The following is a 22,451-nucleotide window of genomic DNA, read 5'->3' on the forward strand; positions in this document are numbered from 1 at the left end:
AGGAGCCTTAAACATAATAAGAAAAAAAACTGGAACAACCCAAATATCATTCAACGTGTGAAGGAATAAACAAATTTTGGTGTATCTGTACTATGGAATACAAGTCAGTGATATAAACAAACTACTGAAAAATATAATATGAATAAATCTTCACATGGAGCAAAAGAAAACTTACACACAAAATAGATACAGGGGTAGGCAAAAGAAGGTTACTAATAATAACAAATAATGCAATAATTAATAAATAATGTGAGAATAAACTGTGTTTTGCATACTCACAACTATAAAACTACTTTGCTCGCTCCTGTGTGTGTGTGTGTATACATATATAATTCCATTACATAAAGTACAAAAATAGGTGCTACCAAATGTAAGGTGCTAAGAACCAGAGCAGTGGCTGCCTTTGCAGCGAAGATGAATTGGAAAAGGCAGAAGGGAACTTTCAGGGATATTCCATTATCTTGATGGGAGTGTAGATATTTGTCAAAAGGCAATTAGTTATATATTTAAGATCCGTCCACTTCACAGTAAGTAAAATATACCTCAATTGTAAAAAAATAGACAGAATGAGAGGAGAGAATATGATGACAGCAAGTATAGCCAACTTGTCAACTGTTACCAAAATAGAAGTACCGATGGAGATGTGGTGGACCAAGGAGAGTGTTGTAGTTGTAGCTTTGGTTGTGGATGGAAGATACCGCATGTTTGCGTGCTGATAGGCATGATCCCAGGCAGAGAGGAGGAGTTAAGCTAGTGCCTCAAGCAGGAATGAGAGGGTGAGCTTCAGAGCATTGTAGGCCATCCCCAGCAGCATGCACACCTCATCCTTAATACGAGCCACAGAGGAAAAGTGCGTGCCTGCCAAAGCAGGTTAAGTTGGGAGAAGCGTCTGAGACTGAGCATAAGTTCTATTCCACTATCTTATTATAGTGTACGTACCAGCAGAGCGGCTTTGTTCTCACACTGTCCACAGGGCTTCCCTTTTATCTTGGGTTTTTCACTTTCAGAAGAATTTGCCATTTTATAATTAAGTGGTCTTCCTGATTCTGGAAGAAAAGAAAAAGTCAGACTAATCACTTTAAAATATGATCTTTAGATTTCTGATTGATAAAGTGATGAAATTATGTGTATCTCTAAATACTCAAATAATATTTAAATATTACCTAGTAAGAATGGCATGTAGCCAATTCTAATTCTCTCAGTAGGCTGGGGAGCTCACATACCCCTCCTGTGACTGCAGGGCCACACACATCCACCCATATCCACACTGCTTCAAACTCACTTACACTGGGCACGTGAAACTACAGAACGTAATAAGTGCTAAAAACCACGCTCTTGATAGAATACCTCCAGCATTCTGTCCCATCTCTGGATCAAACTGAAGCCTACACAGAACATCTTCTGTAATAAATGTTATATATATTATATATATATAAAATATATACATAACTTGCTCTACCAAATCATCTTAACCATTCAAATTAAATGTTATATATATAATATATATAATTTATATACACTATACATAACTTGGTCCACCAAATAACATATATAAATGTTATATATATTATATATATAACTTATTTTACCAAATCATCTTAAACCATTCAAATTAAATGTGTTTATCCTCTATTAAGAAGTCATTTCTTCTGAAATTAGTACATATTCAAAATGATTTTGGTGCTTGCTATTGTCAAACTGTCTTAAAATATAAAGGAATTTTTCAATATTCTTGTAATTTTTTAGAGTAGAATTTCAATTTACAAATTTATACTGAAACATTCTTATCTTAGTTAAAGATTACACTAATAAACTTTAAGGACCAGTGGTATAAAAAGTCCTCACTATAAAAAATATTATATTCTAATCATATTCTAAATTGACATTCTTTGACAAAAAAATAAACCACTCTCAAACAAACATAAATAAAATGTACTTTGAATATCAGAAGTAAATAGTCATCATTTGGGAATTTAGTCTTTATACTGACTGAGCAATTCTAGCACTTTAATTTTCTATGTAATTCAAATGTAGAAGAAATTATATCTGTACCAGCTAATAGTACAGTGATAAACTGTTTACCTTGAAGCTGTTCCTTGAGTAATTTTAACTTCAATTTTCCAGGAGGAAGTGCCTGGAAATAGATATTAATGAACATCTATTAATAAAATAGAGATTATTTGTTAGGCATATATTTTCATATTCAAAGAAAGCTTAAGTCACTAACAAAAATACTAAAAAACTATAAAATGTCGGTACTTCTCGAACAAACCATTTTGAAAGAATAATATAAAATTAATAGATCATCATAAAAGCATAAAAACTTTTAATTAAATTAATAAAAATTTATTAAAAAGAAAATAAATTCTGGAAATATATAAAAAACAGTCTTTTAAACATGCCATAAATTATTTGTTAAACAAAATTATTATATATCATCAAGAAAAGATTTTAGGAAAGCAATACTATTTAAGTATTAAAGGCTTTTCCATCTTTGATCTTTCTGAAAAGCACAAAGTCAAACATTTGTGTAGACTGATTCTAAACTGAATTTAGACTGAGCCACTCTGCTTACATACCTGAAGGAACCAATATTATTATCTTATTTGTTCAGTTTAGAGAACCACGTGTTATAGGGTCATAAATTTAACCTTCAAATGTATTATTCGTAATCCCTGACTTTCCCAAGTTGTAGCCAGAAATATAGATATACATGGGTAATTAAGACTCACTGCTAGGTATTTCAGATAAACATTCACTTAAAATCCTGGGCTTTTTAAGATTTAAAGAAATAAAACAGACTCACCAATCACACACACTTGCCCTGGTCTTATTAAAACCTACATGCAAAGAGCACAAACAAACACGGACGAGAGGCACTTTACACAGATGCTGTCAATTTACGCCTCGTTTCCAATTTTCAATTTGCATGCTCAATTGCCCGATTTGTACATGAGAATATGAGAACAATTTTGCTTCTATGTCTGTGGTTGTACCAAATGCCTGGAACCTAATTATTTTCAGTGAATCTCATGGTTTTGCTTCAAAAGGACATTTGTTGTTCATATTCTTTTAGTAGTTACTCAGATGCTATGTACCAAACACAGCAAAAAAAAAATGAAAATACAATTGAAATAAGTAATTTGTAGTAAATCACACTTTTACATTTAAACTTACAAATTACAAATAATTTAATCTCATTTTTATAACCAAATTATAAAGGTAATTATAAGGTAATTATATTATTACCTTAATGACACATCTGTATTGCAACATGATCAATGTAGTTACAGGCTACCAGGGCAGAATGGACTTGCTAAAGCAAACTGAAGCCATTATTAGGAAAATTAGGGAAATTTTATACTTTGTTTTTAGTATCGTGAATACTACTTCCCTGCTCATATTTACTTAAAATAACTCAAGCTGCACAAAAAAATATTTCAGTGAACAAACTGCTAGCTGCTTTTTTTTTTTCAGAAAATATAATTTCTTCCTAAGTCTGATTTTTATCTGTTTGGGAAGGAGTTGAAGGTAGAGTAGGGCTGGACCAGGGACACACACACCCCCTGCCCCCATGCGTATATACACAAATATGCACATATATATAGCTATAAGTACATATATGCATACATAGGTATATCCAAATATCAGTAATTCAATATACTAAAGCCTATGCCCTATTAAACCACTTACGCCTCCACCAGCAGATGCTGAAGGTGTGCCATCAGGGACCAGGGCCGCTTAGTGGCTCTACCACACCAACATATCATCTGGGCCATTGGGTTCAGACTATGCTGTCATCCTCTGCCCCCCTGGTATTCATAGATGCCTCCAAACTCCCTCCAATGCCCTAATCCCCCATGCTGGGCCTGCACTCCTCCCACAGGCTACCTTTTCAAATAGTCTCATTCTTAATCTAATTAGCTACTTGACCTTTGCCATTCTCTACTGTTTGTCCTTCTCTCCAGGCTCCCCTGCCATTTGATGGAGCACTAATGAAACAGTCATTTAACTTGGACCTTTCCTAAAAATATCTCTTCCAAAAGTTCACATGAACTGGACCTACCTTTCTTCCAACACAACCTCCTCCACAGAACTCTCCAGAGAAACTAGATCCATTTCTACTCTCTTTCACTAACCAGGAGAAGAATTTTTTTTCCCTGTTCCTTTTCAATACTGCTCTTATAAGATATATCTTCAGCTGCCTCTGCTGAAGGTCCTCATCATCCACTTACTGCCTTTATCAATATCCAGAATCCTCATCCACCTGAAGGTCAGCGCTCTGCCCAGTATTTCTTCTCATTACATTTCTGGGGGATGATTGTGGAGACTTCAGTGTCCATGTCCACCTGACATCCTGAGGCCGAAGACCCTTCAACATGCTGACTACTATGAACTACCAAGTGTCTCTTCAGCCACTTTACCATCATGACCAAACCTGGAACCTAAGCAGGTATTTGTATGGCCACACCTTCAAAATGCCAAAGTCAGATTTCTCAGTGCTAACCATAATCACCTTACCTCCTTCCTCTTAAACCTCCCATGCCTACCTGGCATTGCGATGACATAATACTAATTGGGTCCCTTACAAATCTGTGCTGAACAACTCCAATGGGCTCTTGTGGCTCTTCCACAATGTATGTATCCATCTGTGCTAATCCTCAGTCACCCACAGTGTCTAATCCCAAATTTCTCCCTTCCAAAAAAATTCAAATTTACCCCAGTTTTCTTCCTTAATCTGGCAGGTGATCTTGCCATCAAATTTACTAAGAATGCTGAAGTCTTGCCATTGGGAGTTTTCCACAGCTTCCTCTGCTTCACTCTGTCAGATAAAAACCTCTAAAACTTTACCTTTACTGCCACTCGTTTTTTCTTCCATCTTTCTGGTCTCAGAGAAAATACATCCTCCTTGTCCTGGTAAAGAACTGCTTAATGAGCCACCTCTTTACTATGCTCCCCAAAACTGGCACCTCTCTTGTTTCCACCTTTAATCTTTACTCTACTTTTGTGAGTCACCTGTCAACTACACACTGACTCACCTTCTCCCTTAGTCTAAAAAACAATGTGATAAAGTCTTTCCTTGATGCTCTTCAGCCCTTGAGAAGTCATCCTTTTCCTCACAATCACTGAAATGGTAATCTTTATTCACTGCCGCCTGCCTTTCTTTTTCAACCACTTGAAAATACTTTTACATCTAATAATGACCCAATCATCAAACCAAATTTAGTGTTTCTAGAAATTCCCATTCTCCACAAAGAGCTATTTTAATTGATTTTCAGGTAATGTTACAATTGACTTCACACCTATTATTTCACACACTGCCAAAAACTCTGTAGTTACAAAGCACCATTATGCATATTTACAAATATAGTAATACAAACTCACAAAGACAAATAACTTGCCTAAAATCACAGAGCTAATAAAATGAGTGAGAAATGTCATCTAAACAGGGTTTCTTGACCTTGGCCAGGGCAATTCTTGGCTATGAAGGCTGTCCAATGTACCGTAGGATGCATAGCAGCACCCCTGTCCTGAAGCCATCACTACCTTTAGGAAAAAACAATGACAACTACAACACTACCATTACCAAAACACCCTTTCCTGGTAATAACTAAAAATGTCTCCAACATTGTGAAATGTCTCCTGGTGGCAGGAAGTTGGGGTGGGTGGGGACTGACCCCTACGGAGAAACACTGGTCTAAAACTAGACTCAAAACTGGGTCCACTACACAATGTATTAGGCAATGTTGACTCCTCCATATGTTTTAAAAGTACCCTCCTTCCCTTTCCTCTTCAATGAAATCACATTGCTTTGATTTGACTCCTATCATTTTTCTCTTTGCAGGCTCCCTTTATGGCAGAGCTGGCAAATTACATTAAGACCAGCCTGAAAGCCTGTATTCCAAATCTTGGCCCTGGCACTTGACCTTCAGCAAGTTATTTAACCTTTTGATGGTAAATTACTTCATCTGTGGAACTAAAAAAATAACAACTGGCTTTCAAGAGTGACATAAGCACTTAATGAGATAAAACGGAAAGAGTGGCTAAACTGTTGACTAGCGTAAAACAGACAGTGAGTAAATATTAAAGTTCTCTTTGCCTCCAGAGACTTTGAGCTTTATCCTTCACACCTGCCCTTCTTGTGCTTTATCCATTATACCTTTCTTCCCCTTTTTATAAATGCTTAGGAACCAATTCACTCTATCAGCTTCAACTAACATGTGAAAATTCGAATGAAAATTCTAAATCTTTGAAATTTGCTAAAAGGGCAGAATTTAAATGTTCTCACAAAAAAAAGAGAGAGATGTGAAGTGACAGATGTATTAATTAACTCAGCATGGGGATCCTTTTACAATATACATGTATATTGCATTTTCATATGGTACACTTTAAATATTTTACAATTTTATTTGTCACTTACACCTCAGTAAAGTTGGGGGAGAAGAGAGTGAGGGAGGGAGAGAGGAGAGGCCTACATCAATATCCCAGAACTTTTTTTCTAACTGCCTTCTTTATTCTACTTCCTAGCAAACCCAGGCTGCAATATCTGTTATATATTTGACTTCTTCCTTTCTTTTATCACTGCTTTTTTGGTCCAATATTTTCCTTTACATTTATTCTGCTACATTTTAAGTTAGACTCTTCTTATCTGAATCTCTAGATTTTTTTAATAGTCTCTCTGCCTCTATACTGGTGTCTTCCAAAGTAGTATGTATGCATGCCTGGGGGAGCTCAGGAAAAGATCAGAGAGAAGGAAAGAAACATCTATTATGTTTGTATTATCCTTGATTAACCTCCATATTTTGCTTTAGAGTGCACATGATATATTAGTAAGCAAGAATATATAAAAATGAATTCTAGTTATAAATAAATAAATAGTTGATGTGTACAAAGCTATGCTCAGAATATATTCTTTATTGATGTGATGCATAATCAAAATAGTTTGGATATCATGTGTTCTGTCTATATAAGTCCCAACTGTATTAGATATTTGAACAAAATCAACCATCAGAAATCATCATCTTAATCTTGCTGTACTCCTGCTCCAGAGCTGTCAGGGAATTCCATTCCCCCAGTGAAAAAGATCAAGACTCCTGAGCCTGGGATTGAAGGCCTTCCCTCCTGTCCTATAGGAGGCCTTTACACCTGCCGTCCACAGCATCCCCCGGCCCCCGTGTTTTCAACCCTCAACTCAGCTATGAAGATTGTAGGGACAGCATTATGACTTACTCATCACTTTTTTCTTAGAAACACATCTAGTAGGCTTTCAAATATGTGTAGAACTAAACTATTATTTCCCAAGCACAGATGGTTCATACACTAAATAGCTATGGCAAAAATTATATACTGATGATTTCTATAAATATTTTCATATGTGAATCGTTTTTTTACAATAGATAAGAGTTTACTGGAGAATAAGGAAAATTCACTCTATGACAAAGAGGCACTTAGTAAACAATAGATAAGTCAATAATCACAGACTCAGCATTTTTAGTATATCATATGTATAATAACATCCGAAACATGCAACACTATATCTCAGAAAGATAGTAAAAAATGGGAAGTAGAGTATGCACTGTTTAATCCAAAAAATTAAAAAACTAGAACAACACTAAACTATACAATGCTTTTTCAAAGCCAATAACTTTAGAAGCATCAAGTGAGATGTGTGTATATGGCAACTGCCCAATGAAAGTTTAATGATAGGCACATAAAAAAGGGAAACCTAAATAAGTTAAAAATTACAAAGTCACAAATCTTGTGCTTAAGAATTCAGAATAAAAAGTTTTCATTACAGAAAGACATTCATCTGGTTTTAATCATGCATATAATGTAATGATATATTTTGTGATACATAGGGGAAAAATAAAGCCATTCTATGGCTAGGAAATCTGTAAGTTTTTTTTTCCCTTGGGTTTCTTCACATATAGAATCAATAGGATATGAATAATAATTACTATTCAAGCAGAACATCAATATATTAAACAAATGTGATATAATGAAAAGTTAGGGAAAGAACTGCTTTTTGTTACATCAAATAACAGTTTTCACCTTAACCTAGAACTATACAATTCCATTTCACGTACTTGAAACCAGAACTGAACTTAACAGAAAAAAATTCATTAAGAAAATTCAACTAAAGTGAATTTCTAAAAATCAACTTGTAGATGGGAAACAAAAACTTACCTGAATACGAAAGGTCTGTGTAACCTATAAAAATAATCATAATCAAATAGTATGCAAAGTTGTTAAGAATGGGAAGGGAATGTAAGATCAGAAAAAATAATTTATATATCCTTGTTAGCAAGTTGTTTGAGAATCAAATAGTATTTTCTTACCTTAATAACATTTCCTTTATTTTGTGACATTTTATGTGATTGAGTGCTCAATTTGCCCACTTTTCCAGATTTCCAGTAATATCCACTTGACCTTCAATACATGTAAACAGAAGTCAAATGTAACCACTGAATACATTTCTCCTTTTAATGAAAACAAATATATTTTTCTGATTTCATGAAATGGAAATTCAGTTGTTAACATGTAACAGACCACCACAAAATGAAAATGAAATATTAATAGTGTCACAATATCCTCAGTAACTTTAAAATATGAGATCTGTCCAGAAGTTATCCAGTTATGTAAAATGAAAAATAAAGACATTTTTTGAAGAAGACAAAAGAGACAAGAAACATTGTACATAGGACAAGGATGCCTCAGTCCCCTGCAATGTAGGCACTTTGGGACTTCACATAGTTCTCTCAACCACCATTAGCTGCCCCATTGTATTTTCCTGAATCTCATCAAGGCTCTGAAATCTCTTCCCTTTCAAAGGTGATCTGAGTTTCAGGAAAACCCAGAAGTTACGGAGCGCCAAATCTCGGCTCTAGGGGGGCTGAGTCACCTGGGTGATTTGATGTTTGCCCCAAAAAGGTCTGCATGAGACATGAGGCATGAGCGGGTGCATTGTCCTGATGAAGCTGCCAGTCACCAGTTGTACATAGCTGCAGCCTTCTAAATCATCTGAATAGTTTCCACAGAGGAATGTTCAAGTTTAATACAAACTTTGATGTAGACTTGTTGCTCTACTAGCTCAGACATTTTGTATGTGACAGCCACACAGTGCACATGCTCACTCAATGGTGTCTACTGCCCCCACTGACTAGTACAGTGAAGTCATCATTGTTCATGCATGTGCATTCCAGTCCACTCTTTTTGGCTACCAGGTTATATGATGCCACACAAACCATTATATTAACAATGGCTGGACTTTTTCCAGACAGACCTCACATTGCTCCACCATATTTGGGAATTTTGAGATGAAATGAATAAAAACAAAATGTCCAAATAGATGAAGAGTTCTATTTTAAGACATTATAATGACCAAATATAGCCTTATTGATTTATAGAAATTTTTACAAATTGTTATGTAGTTTTAAAAGCTAAGGTCCACAAATGTAAAGACAGAAAGCAGGTAAAACAATAACCAAAAAAAAATTCAGCAGATCTATTAAATGATCAATTCCTTATTAAGACTTCAAATTAGCCCTACACTGAATGGTAACAGAGATTACAAAGAAGGCACCTGTTTAGCTTTACAGTTTAGTTTTCAAAGCACCTTTATTTGAGACTCACAGATTTTTTTGAAGTCAACAGGGGAGAGAGTCCAATTCCCATTAAAAAAAATAATGAGACAAAACTTTGCCCAAGGTCACAGATAATAAAAAATAAAGCCAAGATGAGAACACTGGACTTCTAACTTCCTAACAACTAAGTGGCAGGTTCTCATGACATTTACTATCTGTGTGACCTTAGAAAAGCATTTGATTATTCTAAAAATTCAGTCAAGCTCTAGAATATTTTTTAAAATTTTATAAAAGGGCTAATAAAAAGTCTCTCTTGAGAGCTGATTTCAAAACCTCTGATTCACAGACATATTTGTGATCCACTGAGAAGTCCAAACCAGTGAAGTTCCAAAAAATAGAACTAGTAATTGGATCATTAAGAGAAAAGCAGCAAGACACAAACAATAAACTTTGTCACCTGAGATGATGTACAGCATTGAGGTGCCTTAATTAAACCAATACTCTGGTTATTAGAAAGGGTGTGTGTATGTCATGAATATTTTTCTAAGAGTTATGCTTCAAAATAAATACTACTGAAACTACAGTAAACATTTGAATTTAAATGTTTAGATGGTACTTCACAGAAATTTGATGACCATCACTTCTTGCACCAAACAAAATTTAATATACAGAGAGTCTGGTAATATTTATTACCAGCAAAAGCACATGAAACATGCACCTTCATTTTCTATAGGAGAAAGTTACACACTTTTGAAGCCTATTGGAAAGACAATTTCGCCAATGTCTATCAATACATAAACCACTCATATACTTTGACCTAAAATATATATCTAGTAATTTATCTCATAGATACTCTTGCACATACAAGCTAAAAAAATATATAAGTGTATTCATAGGAGTATATATAATCACAGAACACTGAAAACTTAATGCAAATCTGAAAAATAAGTGCTATCATATCCACACAAAGAAATATTATGTAGCCATTACAAATGAGATCACTGGTGCTGATTTGGCAACAGTACTTACATTAAGTAGAAATGTAGGATATGAATCAATTCACATATAATTATAGATAATCATATTTGTAAAAACATAAAAGACATTAGTTACACACATTAATATACACATATACATAGCCTTATATAAAGACAAAACAGTTGTGGTGAAAAAAAATTTTGGTAGTTAAAAGTGGTGTTACAAAATGGGCTGGAAACCAGCTTAGAGCTAAGAAGAGATAACTTCCATTATATAATTATCAGCTCTACTAGACTTGCATCATATTTATTTATTATTTTTACAATAAAACCAAATTCTCAGTAAAAATTCATATAAATATGCAAGCATAATATTAGAGAGTTCTCATAAAATTTAAGCTAAAGTACATTGCTAAAAATATTTCAAAGATACTTAAGGGTCTGAATGATTCTTATGTGTGTACATGTAAACTTCTACCTCAAAAAGTCCTTTAATAAAGAAAAATGTCCCAAAATATTAATTGGCAATCTCCTGTTGATGGCAATTTTATGAAAGCAAAGGGCAAATACTGCACTGAGGTCCTAAACATTCCAAACTATAACTGATTCAGAAGAAAAATGTAAGAGAAATAAGAAGGGCAAATACTGCATTGAGGTCCTAAACATTCCAAACTATAACTGATTCAGAAGAAAAATGTAAGAGAAATAAGAAAATATAAGAGCAAATAAGGTCCACAGAAAACAAAAGTAATGGTAATTTTTTAAGCAGCAACATGTCTTATATGAGAAATTCAAATAGAAAAAGTAGGAGACTTTTTTATTGAATTTATTGGGGTGACATTGGTTAATAAAATTATATAGGTTTCAGGTGTGCAATTCTATAATACATCATCTGTATACTGTATTGTGTGTTCACCACCCAAAGTCAAGTCTCCTTCTGTCACCATTCATCCCTCCTGTACCCTCTTCTCTCTCTCCCCACACCCCTTTCCCTCTGGTAATCACCGTGCTGGTGTGTCTATGTCTCTGAGTTTTTTCTGTTTTCTGTATCTGTGAGTCTGTTTCTATTTTGTTTGCTTTTTCATTAGATTCCACATATAAGTAAAATCTTATGATAATTGGAAAATTTAATATTGCTTGTTTATCAAGAAAAGCCAGAAATTATCTTTCAGGACAGATTTTTATAAGAATGACAATAGTATCTAAAATTGTCCTTTACATAATTCAGTTTAGTCCTCTAAAGTTCTCTAAAAATGTCACCTACTCTCTTTCTTCCTTGTCTTTCCTCTTTGTTGATTGGAACTCTTGTAATTTCTTTTCCATCTCTTGGTTCTGCAACTCCAGCTGTACTTTCTCCATTCTCAGTTCTCGAGCATTTCTGATGAGATTTAAAGGCAGAATGTTCATTTGGGATAAACAAACAAACAAAATAAAGGCTAAATAATTTCATATCATCCCTTTCTCTTAAGTAAAATTATGAACAATAAATAGTGATAACATATTTTAATTACTTTCTTTGTCCTTCTTTGAAATATGGTTCCTAAAGTTAGCATTTGTTTTCTATTAATATTCTCCTTAAACAAGGTATTTCTTCAATTCTTAGACTTTTGTTTTTCCCATTGCATGGTTAGAGGTTTAAAATCAGAATTCACTTTATATATGAGCTCTGCCTTTATATGTGAATTAATATCTATGATACACAATGGAAAACAAAGGAAATTTTATGTTTTTAATTTTTAGACTATCTTTTCTCTAAGAATTCAAGTAGTTTGAAGCACAGTATTTAAGCAATGATTTTTTCTATATAAGCAGAGTGCATATTTTTGCTAAACATTCAGTAAATTTCTACCTTTATGTCATGAATGTACAGTCAAAAATTAAAAAAAAATAAAAGAGCAGAACCTGCCTGGAGAAAACAGCCATGAAAGGTGTTGGTATAGAAGCCACAAAAAAGAACAAATGGGAACTGAGCCAAATATCACCAAATCTTTCCACTGAAGAAAAGCAATAAGAAGAGACCTTTTCTGAGAAGAGAAAAGAGCTCTCTTATAGAGTCTTGTGCAAGAGATTTTGATATTAATATCTGAAGCTCATAAACTTTTGACAAAAGCCATTTTCTTCATTTTACAATTGTGTTCTCTAGTCAGCATTAGTCACTAACTGTTTTGTAGGTCTAAACCAACATAGTTGTCTATCTTTTATGGTCTATCATGAGTTTAAACTGCATATTCATTATTACATCAGTGCTTTACTCTAAACCTGTAGCATGGGCACCCATGTGTGCTACAGCAAAGAACTACATTAAGAATAATAGATAATCAGAACTAATTCATATAGATGGTGAGCATTCACCAAAGGGCAAGTGGGTCAAAGATATGTCCCTAAATAGACACAATTCAGAGAGAATATAAAAAATGATAGGAGGCAAAGGTCATCCGGAAGATTCAGAGAAGCTGCAAAGATATTGGCAGAGAGGCATTACTTTCATTATATCTGCTCTACAAATAGTAATTCAGCCCCTACTACACAAAATCACTGAAGTAGGTAATAGGATATGAGACCCAATGGAGCTTCCAATACAGACAGGAACACAGACAGGCATGAAGGTAGCTGAACTCTAGCATGATGGTGAGCTCACAGGAGATTCACAGGGATGTTTCAGAGCATACAGGAAAAGCACACTCACACCCAGCCTCTGAGACTGCAGGAACAATTCCTGGTGAAAGTGAATCCCTGAACTGAGCCCTAAGGGATAAAAGGATTTAGCCAGTCGAGGAAGTGGTGAGAGCAGTATTCCAGGATTACTGATATGTGTAGGCACAAGTAAAAAGAGTGATGTATGGGCCAAGGAGCTAGAGGTTCTACGTGACCAGGAGTGAAGTGCAGGATGGAAAAAGTGGGCTGGAATGGAACTTCTGAGGGTTACGGTGGCAAGATCACAAACAGCCATATAGGTAATGAGCAATAAGAATCATTAAGAGATTTTAAGAGAATTGATCAAACTTGCTTTTTAGAGAAATCACTCTGGCTGCATAATGGAAAATTAAACAACGGTACAGCCTGGAATCACAGGAACCAGTTTTAAATATCTTAACAGAGACAGTAAAGAAAAATGTGAACATTTGAGAATGTAAGAAATTAGAATTAACTGGACTTGGAGACTGACCAGAAATAGATTACTGCCCAAGGGAAGCAACAAAGAAAAGTCTAAGACAATCCCAGGTTCCTTACTTGAGTGATTGGGAGTATGTGATGCCATTTCCTGAAACAGATCACCCTGGGGTGGGATGGGGACAGATCAGGAGTAGTCCCCAAGAGGGTCTCCCGATCCAGAGTCTCAAGGGCCTACAATACTTTCCATGTGGCTTCCAAAGGAAGAGTTCGAAAGCACAAATATGACTATGTCAATCATTTGCTTAGTTTCTGAAGTCCCCACTGTGGTACAGGAAATGAGTAAAATGTTTTAATGTTTCTGAAGTCCCCACTGTGGTACAGGAAATGAGTAAGATGGGAAAAAAGTACTGGCCCACTGACCAAGTGGTCAAGTTTATGGTGGGACTGCATGTGTCTAAAATAAGACAAAGACTTCCTTTTGGGGACAGCTTTGGACACAGAGCCAGCAGGGCAGCAACGCCACTGAGGAAAAACTAAGGTCAATCTTACAGAGACCATATCATCACAACAAATCCAAAGGCCAAAAACAACCTATTGGAATGATTTGGGGGCCGGGAAAGAGGTAGTGGGGGTTGGAAAACATCAAAATGTGAGGCAAATGTAAAGACATTCGTTAACGTAATGTCAAATGAAAATAAACTTGGGATAAGAAAAGGACAAGAAAGGGAACTCCAAAGTAATTACCATAGAGTGGGTGCTCCGGTCCTAGCTTTTATGGGCTGTGCATCAGGAGTGGATCAGGGAGACATACAGGCCAGAAAATAATGATTCCCCCTCATATCCAAGATAAATTCTAAACTCCTTAGTGTGGTATACAAGTTAGCTTGTCATCTATATGACCCTGCCCTTCTCTCCAACTTTGTTCTGTAAATCTTAGCCAGCTGGATATGTGTGGAAGTCCCCAAACTGTGTAGTGCCTTTGCCCAAGTTTCACCCAACTAACTGCTGGGAGAACACCTAACCTCACCCCAGCAGTTTGGGCCAAGATCTCGTGACCCCTGCGCTTTCATGTCCTGTTGTGGTTTGTGCTATATTGTAAATGCCATTTTACTCATTCACATTCTCCACAAGCTATTGTACCTGATGGCAAATATTGTGACTTTCTACTTTTGAATCCACCATTCCCTATCACTCTTAATAAAAGTTTGTTGGATGAATGTTTATAAGTATACACACACAGACTTGAAACATACCACTAAAATCAACTAATGCATGCCCCCTTGTCTTTTTGCATAAAAAGGGATGACTGGTAATACTATCAATTGCATTGCTCTCCTCCCCGCCACAAAATGGTAATCCTTATCATGATAATGCCATAAATTTGTATTATAACATTTTCCAGTTTACACAATGCTTTTACAGTAAATGGCGAATTAGGAAAGCTCTGAAGACACTGAATAACCGCAGGACTATTGATCTGGATCAGGGACATCAGAAACTACAATTAGCATCTGACAGTCTGGCCCTGGTCAGTGTGGCTCAGTTGGTTGGAGCGTCATCCAAAAACCCAAGCACCGTGGCTCAGATTCCTGGTCAGGGTGCATGCCTAGGTTGCAGATTTGGCCCCCAGTAAGGGTGCATATAACAGGCAACCTATTGATGTTTCTCTCCCTCTCTCTCTACCTTCCTTCTCTCTCTAAAAAAATCAATAAGTATGTCCTCAGGTGAGGATTAAAATAAATACATAATAAATGAATAAACAAAGTGGCAGTCTCCCCACACATGCTGGCTTGCCCTAGTGATAAATGAGAGAAACATCTTGGAAATTCTCAGTGACTTTCAATGGCTGCAAGGGCAAACAGCATAGTGACCCTTCAGGTATCCCTGCCATGCCATAAAATTCCCATGATGCCCAGAACTGCTTGGCTCTGGCTGAATGCATCTAGAACAGAAGGTACTCTTACAGAGAAAAGGAAATTCAACATAACATCTTTTTTAAAAATATTTTGTTTATTTTTTAGAGAGAGGGGAAGGGAGGGAGGAAGAGGAAACACCAATGTGTGGTTGCCTCTCACGCACCCCCTACTGGGGGACCTGGCCCACAACCCAGGCATATGTCCTGACTGGCAATCGAACCTGTGACCCTTTGGGTTGGATTGGATTGCCAGCACTCAATCCACTGAGCCACACCAGCCAGGGCTCAACATAACATCTTTTAACTATACAGAGTGCTAGGTTAGTTAGTACTTCCTTTTTCTCTTAAAAGGTCACTCACCTTATTAGTGTCCTTAATTTTTAAGTTTCTTTCATTCTCTTCAGGTTAATTCTTTTTTTTTTATTTTGAATAAACGTCACAAAAATATTTGTAACTTTCTGTTATAGTTTTAATAGTGAGCCCACCTTTCATTTATAACTTTTCCCTTTGATTCCTGTGGCATAAATATTTGTAGTCCCTATTTTTAAAATAATATAGATTTATATTTCAAATTGACTCTCTGACAGATAAAAATACTGCTGTGAAGAAAACAGAGATAAAAATTCACAAAATTATAGTTCAACTCTAAATAATCTCATATGAGCCCTGGCTGCTGTAGCTCAGTGGATTAAGCGTGGGCCTGTGAATCAGAGGGTCACTGGTTCAATTCCCAGTCAGGGCACATGCCTGGATTGCGGGCCAGGACCCCAGTAGAGGATGCATGAGAAGCAAACATACATTGTCGTTTCTCTCCCTCACTTTCTCCCTCCCTTCCCTTCTCTCTAAACATAAAAAAATAAAATCTTAAAAAATTTTAAATAGTCTCATGTGAAAAGATTTTAAATTACAATATACAGAAACTTTAGTAGCTGTTTATGCTTAAATAAATAGGCATGTACTTACTTATATTTTAGCTTTACTGAATGTCCAGGTTTTCCCCATGGAAGAACTACAAAGTCTTTGGTGTTCATGATTACTGTTTTAATATTGTCAAAAGATTATTGTGATTTGTGGAAACTTCTGAAAAAGTAACAAAGACAAAAGAATTACAGCAGAGGTAAAGAAGTTAACTTACAAGTTTGAAACTACATATAACTCAGAAAAACTTTTTAAAAAGGAATTGTTACAAGGGAAAAGGCTACATCAAAGGTTAAACAACAAATAATTATTATATATGGTTAATTATTATGTTATATAAATGTATTTAGTAATGAAGTTATAAATATAACATTTCTGGAGGAAATAAAATGTTACCAATAATTATGCCATAAAAGACTCTGGAAATATGCATCTGAAAGTGAAGAATGCATTCATAAAGACGAGTAGAGTACATATTTTGGATCATCCTATGTTAAGATTATAAAAATATATATCATGTGTTTGTCCACATCTAAAAATAATATCCAAAGCTAAATATAGTGAAAAGAGATACAACCCAAATTTAAAAACCTATCTTTTTACATAAAGGGTAATGTAAAATGAGAATAAGGTATGTAATGATTACCCAAAGGCATTTTCATATCCTCATTCATCAAAGAAAAATTTAATGATGTTCTGCCTAAGATATAAAATTAGCATATTTAGAAAGAATACTCAACAAGAAATGAATCAAAAAACATTTTCTGCTTAACTCCAAGTTAACCAGAAAATTATATTATTCAGAACACCCTGTTCCCTGAGCATCCCAATTATTCATGGCTCTGTAATAATTTTCTCTGTAATGCTGAACTGAATCACATGCAAAACTATTTTATATGAATAAAATTTTCCAAATTCCAAATACTCTTAAAAGTATATAAACGGCAATATTATAGAGTCCTTACTCTTAAGTGCCCAAACCATTTTATACTACCAGTTTACATATGTGTTCCTATGTGCTCATAACCCCTATCAATACTTATTAAAGCTCTGCTGCATGCAAGGTGCTGGGAAGTCAGAAGAAGGCCAGGCCCAGGGATATTTGTTGTTTGGGTTCACAGGGAGTCAAATAGGGTACTGAATACCTATATATAAAAGCCACAAAACAAGGTAGAAATTATAAGGGCCATAAGACTTACATGTGTAATAGTAGAAGTGAGAGAATTCAAGCTGGCTAGCATTTGACTTCGGCTTTAAGGAGAAGCAGGACGTACATGTTATGATATGGACTGAATGAACTTTGCGCACTGTAAGAAAGTATAGCTCTTGAATGGGGCCGAATGACAGATTCCACTTCATTGATGTACAGGTTACATGAAGGGGGAAAAGTGGGTGTAAGTTTGGAAATGCAGGCTGAAGTCCAGTAATGGGTGGCTTTAAATGCTAACTTAAAGCTTTTGGAATTTATTCTGTAGCTAATGAGAGTCACCGAAAGTTTTAGAGGGAAGAACATAAAGTAACTCTGGAGGCTTTGCTAAAAGCAAAGATTGGACTAAACATATTTGTGTCTTTGATCAACAAACATTTATGTAGCTGCTCCTCTGTGATCCCCATTACTGGTACTGAAATCACAATGGTAAATAACATGTGGCATCTTCCCTCAAAGAACCCACAGCCAAAGGGAAGCCCACACAAGCAACAGCAATACTATGGGATTTCCTGACAGAAGTACTTAGGAGGGGCATCCTATTCAGATTCATTTCTCAACCACCCACTTTTGTCTCTCAAAGCTAAAATCAGTGTCAAAAAGAACTGAAGGTACCATAGAAATGGAAAACTAGGATTTTGTTTGATTTTGGGGATGGGTCCCTCTTTGCAGGTAAAGTCTTTGTGTCATTTTTATCAGAGACTACAAAAACTATTTTTAAAGAAAACCTCTAGGATAATTCTTGTCTTTCAACATAAAGTCTACATATCCCTTTTTCATTAAAATCAAGAAATTCAACTGTCATCATTAACATTATCATCTAAAAAGTAAACAAATCCCCAAAGTTAATGTGTCTAATTAATTATAATTATTAGAATTGTCCTAATTTTATGTATACATTGAGATACATAATACAATTTATATGCGATGTACATAGGCATCAAGCTGATCACAAAGGCTGAAATGAATGAAAGAAAAGTCAGCAAATTTCATTAGGACGAGATGATTCAGATTTATAGCTCTGCTGATAATGTGATTTAACCAATAAATGGTCTTGTTCAGGGGGCATTTCTCTTCACTGAATGCAATTAGTAAGGTATCATCTCAATTAAATTGAGTTACACACATAAACCAGTTTTCTTGTATGAAGAAAAAAGGAAGATTATCATTGTGAGTCATGCTGTTCTGCCTGTTTCCTTTCTTAAAACCAACAGAGAATTAGTCACCTTTTGGGGGGGACAGCAAGAAGATAACAATGCCATCAGGAAGAATAGCAAAGCACAAAACTACGGTTGCCTAACAGCACCAAGGAAACACAGATAAAATCCCTTTTACACAACCCTCATGGTTCCACCTGTCCTTTGATCACTCAATTTTTTTTATCATTAAATACCAAAAGTTTAGTAGTTATTTTGGAAAATTTCCTAGTTACCTGGTTTATTAGGCTGCATCATTTTTCTGACCCCAACCTTGTTCTTCCCCACACATGCACCAACAATATGACCCAAAATTATCCATGATGGTTTGCTGATCCTTCTACACAGTTCTCAATCTGAACACAACCCAGGCACCAAGGCCTGCTGCCATGGGATGGAGTCAGGGAAATTATGATAAACTATAAACCCAGCAACTCAGAGCACTCATCAAGAGGTGCCCTAGTCTTCTAGAGAGTTTACCATCCCACCACGGACAGAATGGGAGGTTTGGGGAAACCATTTTCAAGATGGGCCATTTTTTAATAACTGAAAACTTATCTATGGTTAGCTGATTTTTCTAAAGACCAAGATCATCTTAGACCTGAAAGCTTAACGGCCAATAAACAAGGATTTTTTTTTTTTTATGTCAGCACATGCTTTAAAAGGGTCTAATAAGCAAGCACTGTGGGGCGGATTAACATGTTTACCAGGAACTAGAAATCAGAGACCTGTGCAATAAATGTTAAATGAAAATGAATGTAAATAAAAATAATAGTTTTAAACTCTTAAAGTTTGAATTTTAATATCTTCTCTATTTGATAACCTTATTCTAGATATTTTTTTAATTTTTTAAGGAAAAAACTGGTAATATATAATCCTGAGCATAATATCTTATACTTGAGTGCCCTACTAAATAAGTACCTGTCATTGTCTTCTAGCACAGGCCCTGGAAGGAAACCAGGTACTGACTTTCAAGCTGCTCTCAGTCTTTTAGCCAACCCGCCCATCCTTTCATTAGACTAGGCATCAGGGCACTAAACAGCACGCCAGTTACCCATGTTTTACCTTCTGTGTGCAGGCTCCCTTGAGAACTGAGAAAGTTCCTTTAGATGTTAAGGGGCAAGACATCATTTTAAAATACTCCTCAATTAAAATGATGAGTAATACTAACAGATACTGGGTTTAGGTTCAGAAGACTTTGTGTCAGTGATCTCTGAGCTTCACCTTAACCACATGATGAACATGGTGAGGATGCCCCCAAGGCCCCCCATTTGAAGGATATCAAACAAAGGCTCTCCGATCTGTGGCCTGCAAAACAGTGGGCCCCCTAAAGAACCTCCAGAGAGCCTGGGGTCCAGGGAAAGGGGCAGCCTTAGCAACTACCATGAGAATGGAATGAGGGAGTGTCAAAGGCTCTGCTTTATCCACAGCTTCCCTGATTGTATCTATTTTACGTAATGAGCCTCTGCATCAGATTTAATATAACAAAACTATTCTATAGCTTTAAAAAAGTTTGAAAGGCATGACAGTTGAGCCATATACAATTATTGTTTATTCTGTATCAGCTAAAAACATCTGATTATAAATAGCAATAAAATATTGAATGTATAAACTTTAACTTTCAGTAACATAAGACCTTTCATATATTTATTTATATATTTCTATGTTATCACTCCCATCTATTCTCACATAATCAACTATTACTGTAGGTAATCCCTTGTGAATATTTTAGGAATGGGAAAATTATGGTATCCATCGAAGATTGGCAACAAACCCAGAAATTACTATTTTATTCCCAGTCTTGTTAGCTTCTCTTAAGACTCAAAATCTAAATATGGTTCCATTTACTTAAAATGATTCATTCATTTCATTCAGATTCATCCCCTTTTGTACTCTTACTGTCATAAAAAGGGATATTGAAATAACTGTTTAATATCAAATATTTTCTTAATTTTACATCGATATATTTAAACACTATTAAAAAATCTTTTGAGTGTCAAATTGCTCTAGTGAAATGTGAGACCACAAATTTTTGTCTCTAAACTGTTCCCCGTACCCATAAGAAAAAAAAAAGTTGCTCTGCTTGGTACTTAACATTATGCATTCCAATCTTCCTAAACCTTGTGCTTAATTTTCTACTTCTCTGCTCACTAAGTTTTATTTTCTATTCAATGCACAGTTAGAAAGTCACCTCTACCATGAATATTTCTTCCATCAAAACTCACCAACTGTGCAGATACCATGTGTATGTATTACACCTGTTTGCTATTATATACTGCCTTCTGTTATTTTTTTTGTCTTACTTCCCTTATATAGGTGTTGTTTCCCCAAGTATCTCAAATACTTGAGGGTAATCCCACCTTTGGTCTTTGAATCCCCAGTGACTAGTAGAAGGCCTACACAGTATGCTGCCAACAATAATGTAGTAAGTTTTAAGTATTTAATTTTTTTCTACTGCTTTGAATTTATTGCACAACCCACCTTATAATTTTTTTAAATGAACATAGCACCTTCTTTCCCACTGCAATGTATCTTTTTGTTTTCTTTTTTTCCAGTATCCTACACCAGACTTTGATGAGCTGTCAACATACATATATTGAACACCTCTTCTGCGACAGGTTATCAGGTGAAACACTGAGGAGCAAGGTGAACCAAAGTACCCATTCCTCACTGAACTTACACTCCAGGAAGTAAATTAGGAAGAAAATTAAAAACCAAATAAAATAATCGTGTGAAGAATTGTGTTTTGAAGCAAATCGAGGACTGAGATACTTTCGAATAATTTCAAATAAGTAATTTGCAATACAACTGTATTGTATTACAATGTAATGGCAATGTGATGGTAGATCAGGGCAGACCTCTGGTGTAACTTCCAAAATGCTAGAGGGAGCTGTAAGGTTTAGTTTTGTTTTTGTTTTTTTTGTTTTGTTTTGTTGCTGCTGTTGTCGGGTTGTTTTATTTTCTATTAAACAAATTTTCAGTTTGCATAGTTTTATCTTGTTAAGTTTCAACTCGATATGACTTTCTTTTTTGAGATTGTGAAGCTTTTGATTTTAAAAAATACGTAATTGAACCTATACATCTGAGCACCTCTAATGCTGATTTGGGAAAGAAGGGGAAAGTTTAGACAGCTGGGGATCTGGCGTCCTTCTCTCTGACCTTTACTTTGGAGGAGTGTACTTCTGCAATGAAGTGGGTGCATGTGGCTGCCACACAGAAGGAAAGCTAGGAACGGGGATGCGTTCATGATATTGCAGGCACCAATTTTTTTCTAAGGCGCAAAAGACTTCAAAGGATAAAAGATACTAGTATTTGAAAAGGTCGGATTGTAGAAGGGGTACCTTTGCCGAAGGCCCGGTTTCGCGGCCTAAGATTCACCCCCGGTTCAGGTTATTAGCATCATGAGCTGGGCATCCTTTTGCTTATAAAAAAGACTTTTTAACTCCTGAGGTCCAGGCCGCGTCTTGCAGCCCGCGGGCCTGGCACTGTGTCAAGTACCTGGCAGGAGCTCAGCAGACACCTTTCGGCCCGGCGACCTCG

At 35.7% G+C, this 22,451-nt stretch overlaps 1 protein-coding gene across 1 annotated transcript in view; it reads right to left on the reverse strand.

Moving 5' to 3' along the window:
• ZBBX (zinc finger B-box domain containing) overlaps positions 1-16,638 on the reverse strand; it is a 101,299-nt gene extending 84,661 nt beyond the window's left edge. Inside the window, exons 1-5 of the mRNA XM_045851774.1 lie at positions 16,554-16,638; positions 11,826-11,939; positions 8,340-8,430; positions 2,083-2,134; positions 940-1,046 (exon numbers count right to left, since the gene is read on the reverse strand). Coding sequence (XP_045707730.1) covers positions 940-1,046; positions 2,083-2,134; positions 8,340-8,430; positions 11,826-11,939; positions 16,554-16,621 — 432 coding nt within the window. The 5' untranslated portion in view covers positions 16,622-16,638. The remainder of the gene's footprint in view (positions 1-939; positions 1,047-2,082; positions 2,135-8,339; positions 8,431-11,825; positions 11,940-16,553) is intronic.
• Between the last annotated feature and the right edge of the window lie 5,813 nt (positions 16,639-22,451).

Source organism: Phyllostomus hastatus, unplaced genomic scaffold, assembly GCF_019186645.2.
Source record: "Phyllostomus hastatus isolate PE091 unplaced genomic scaffold, TTU_PhHast_1.1 phas_contig_86, whole genome shotgun sequence".
NCBI classification, from domain to species: Eukaryota; Metazoa; Chordata; class Mammalia; order Chiroptera; family Phyllostomidae; genus Phyllostomus; species Phyllostomus hastatus.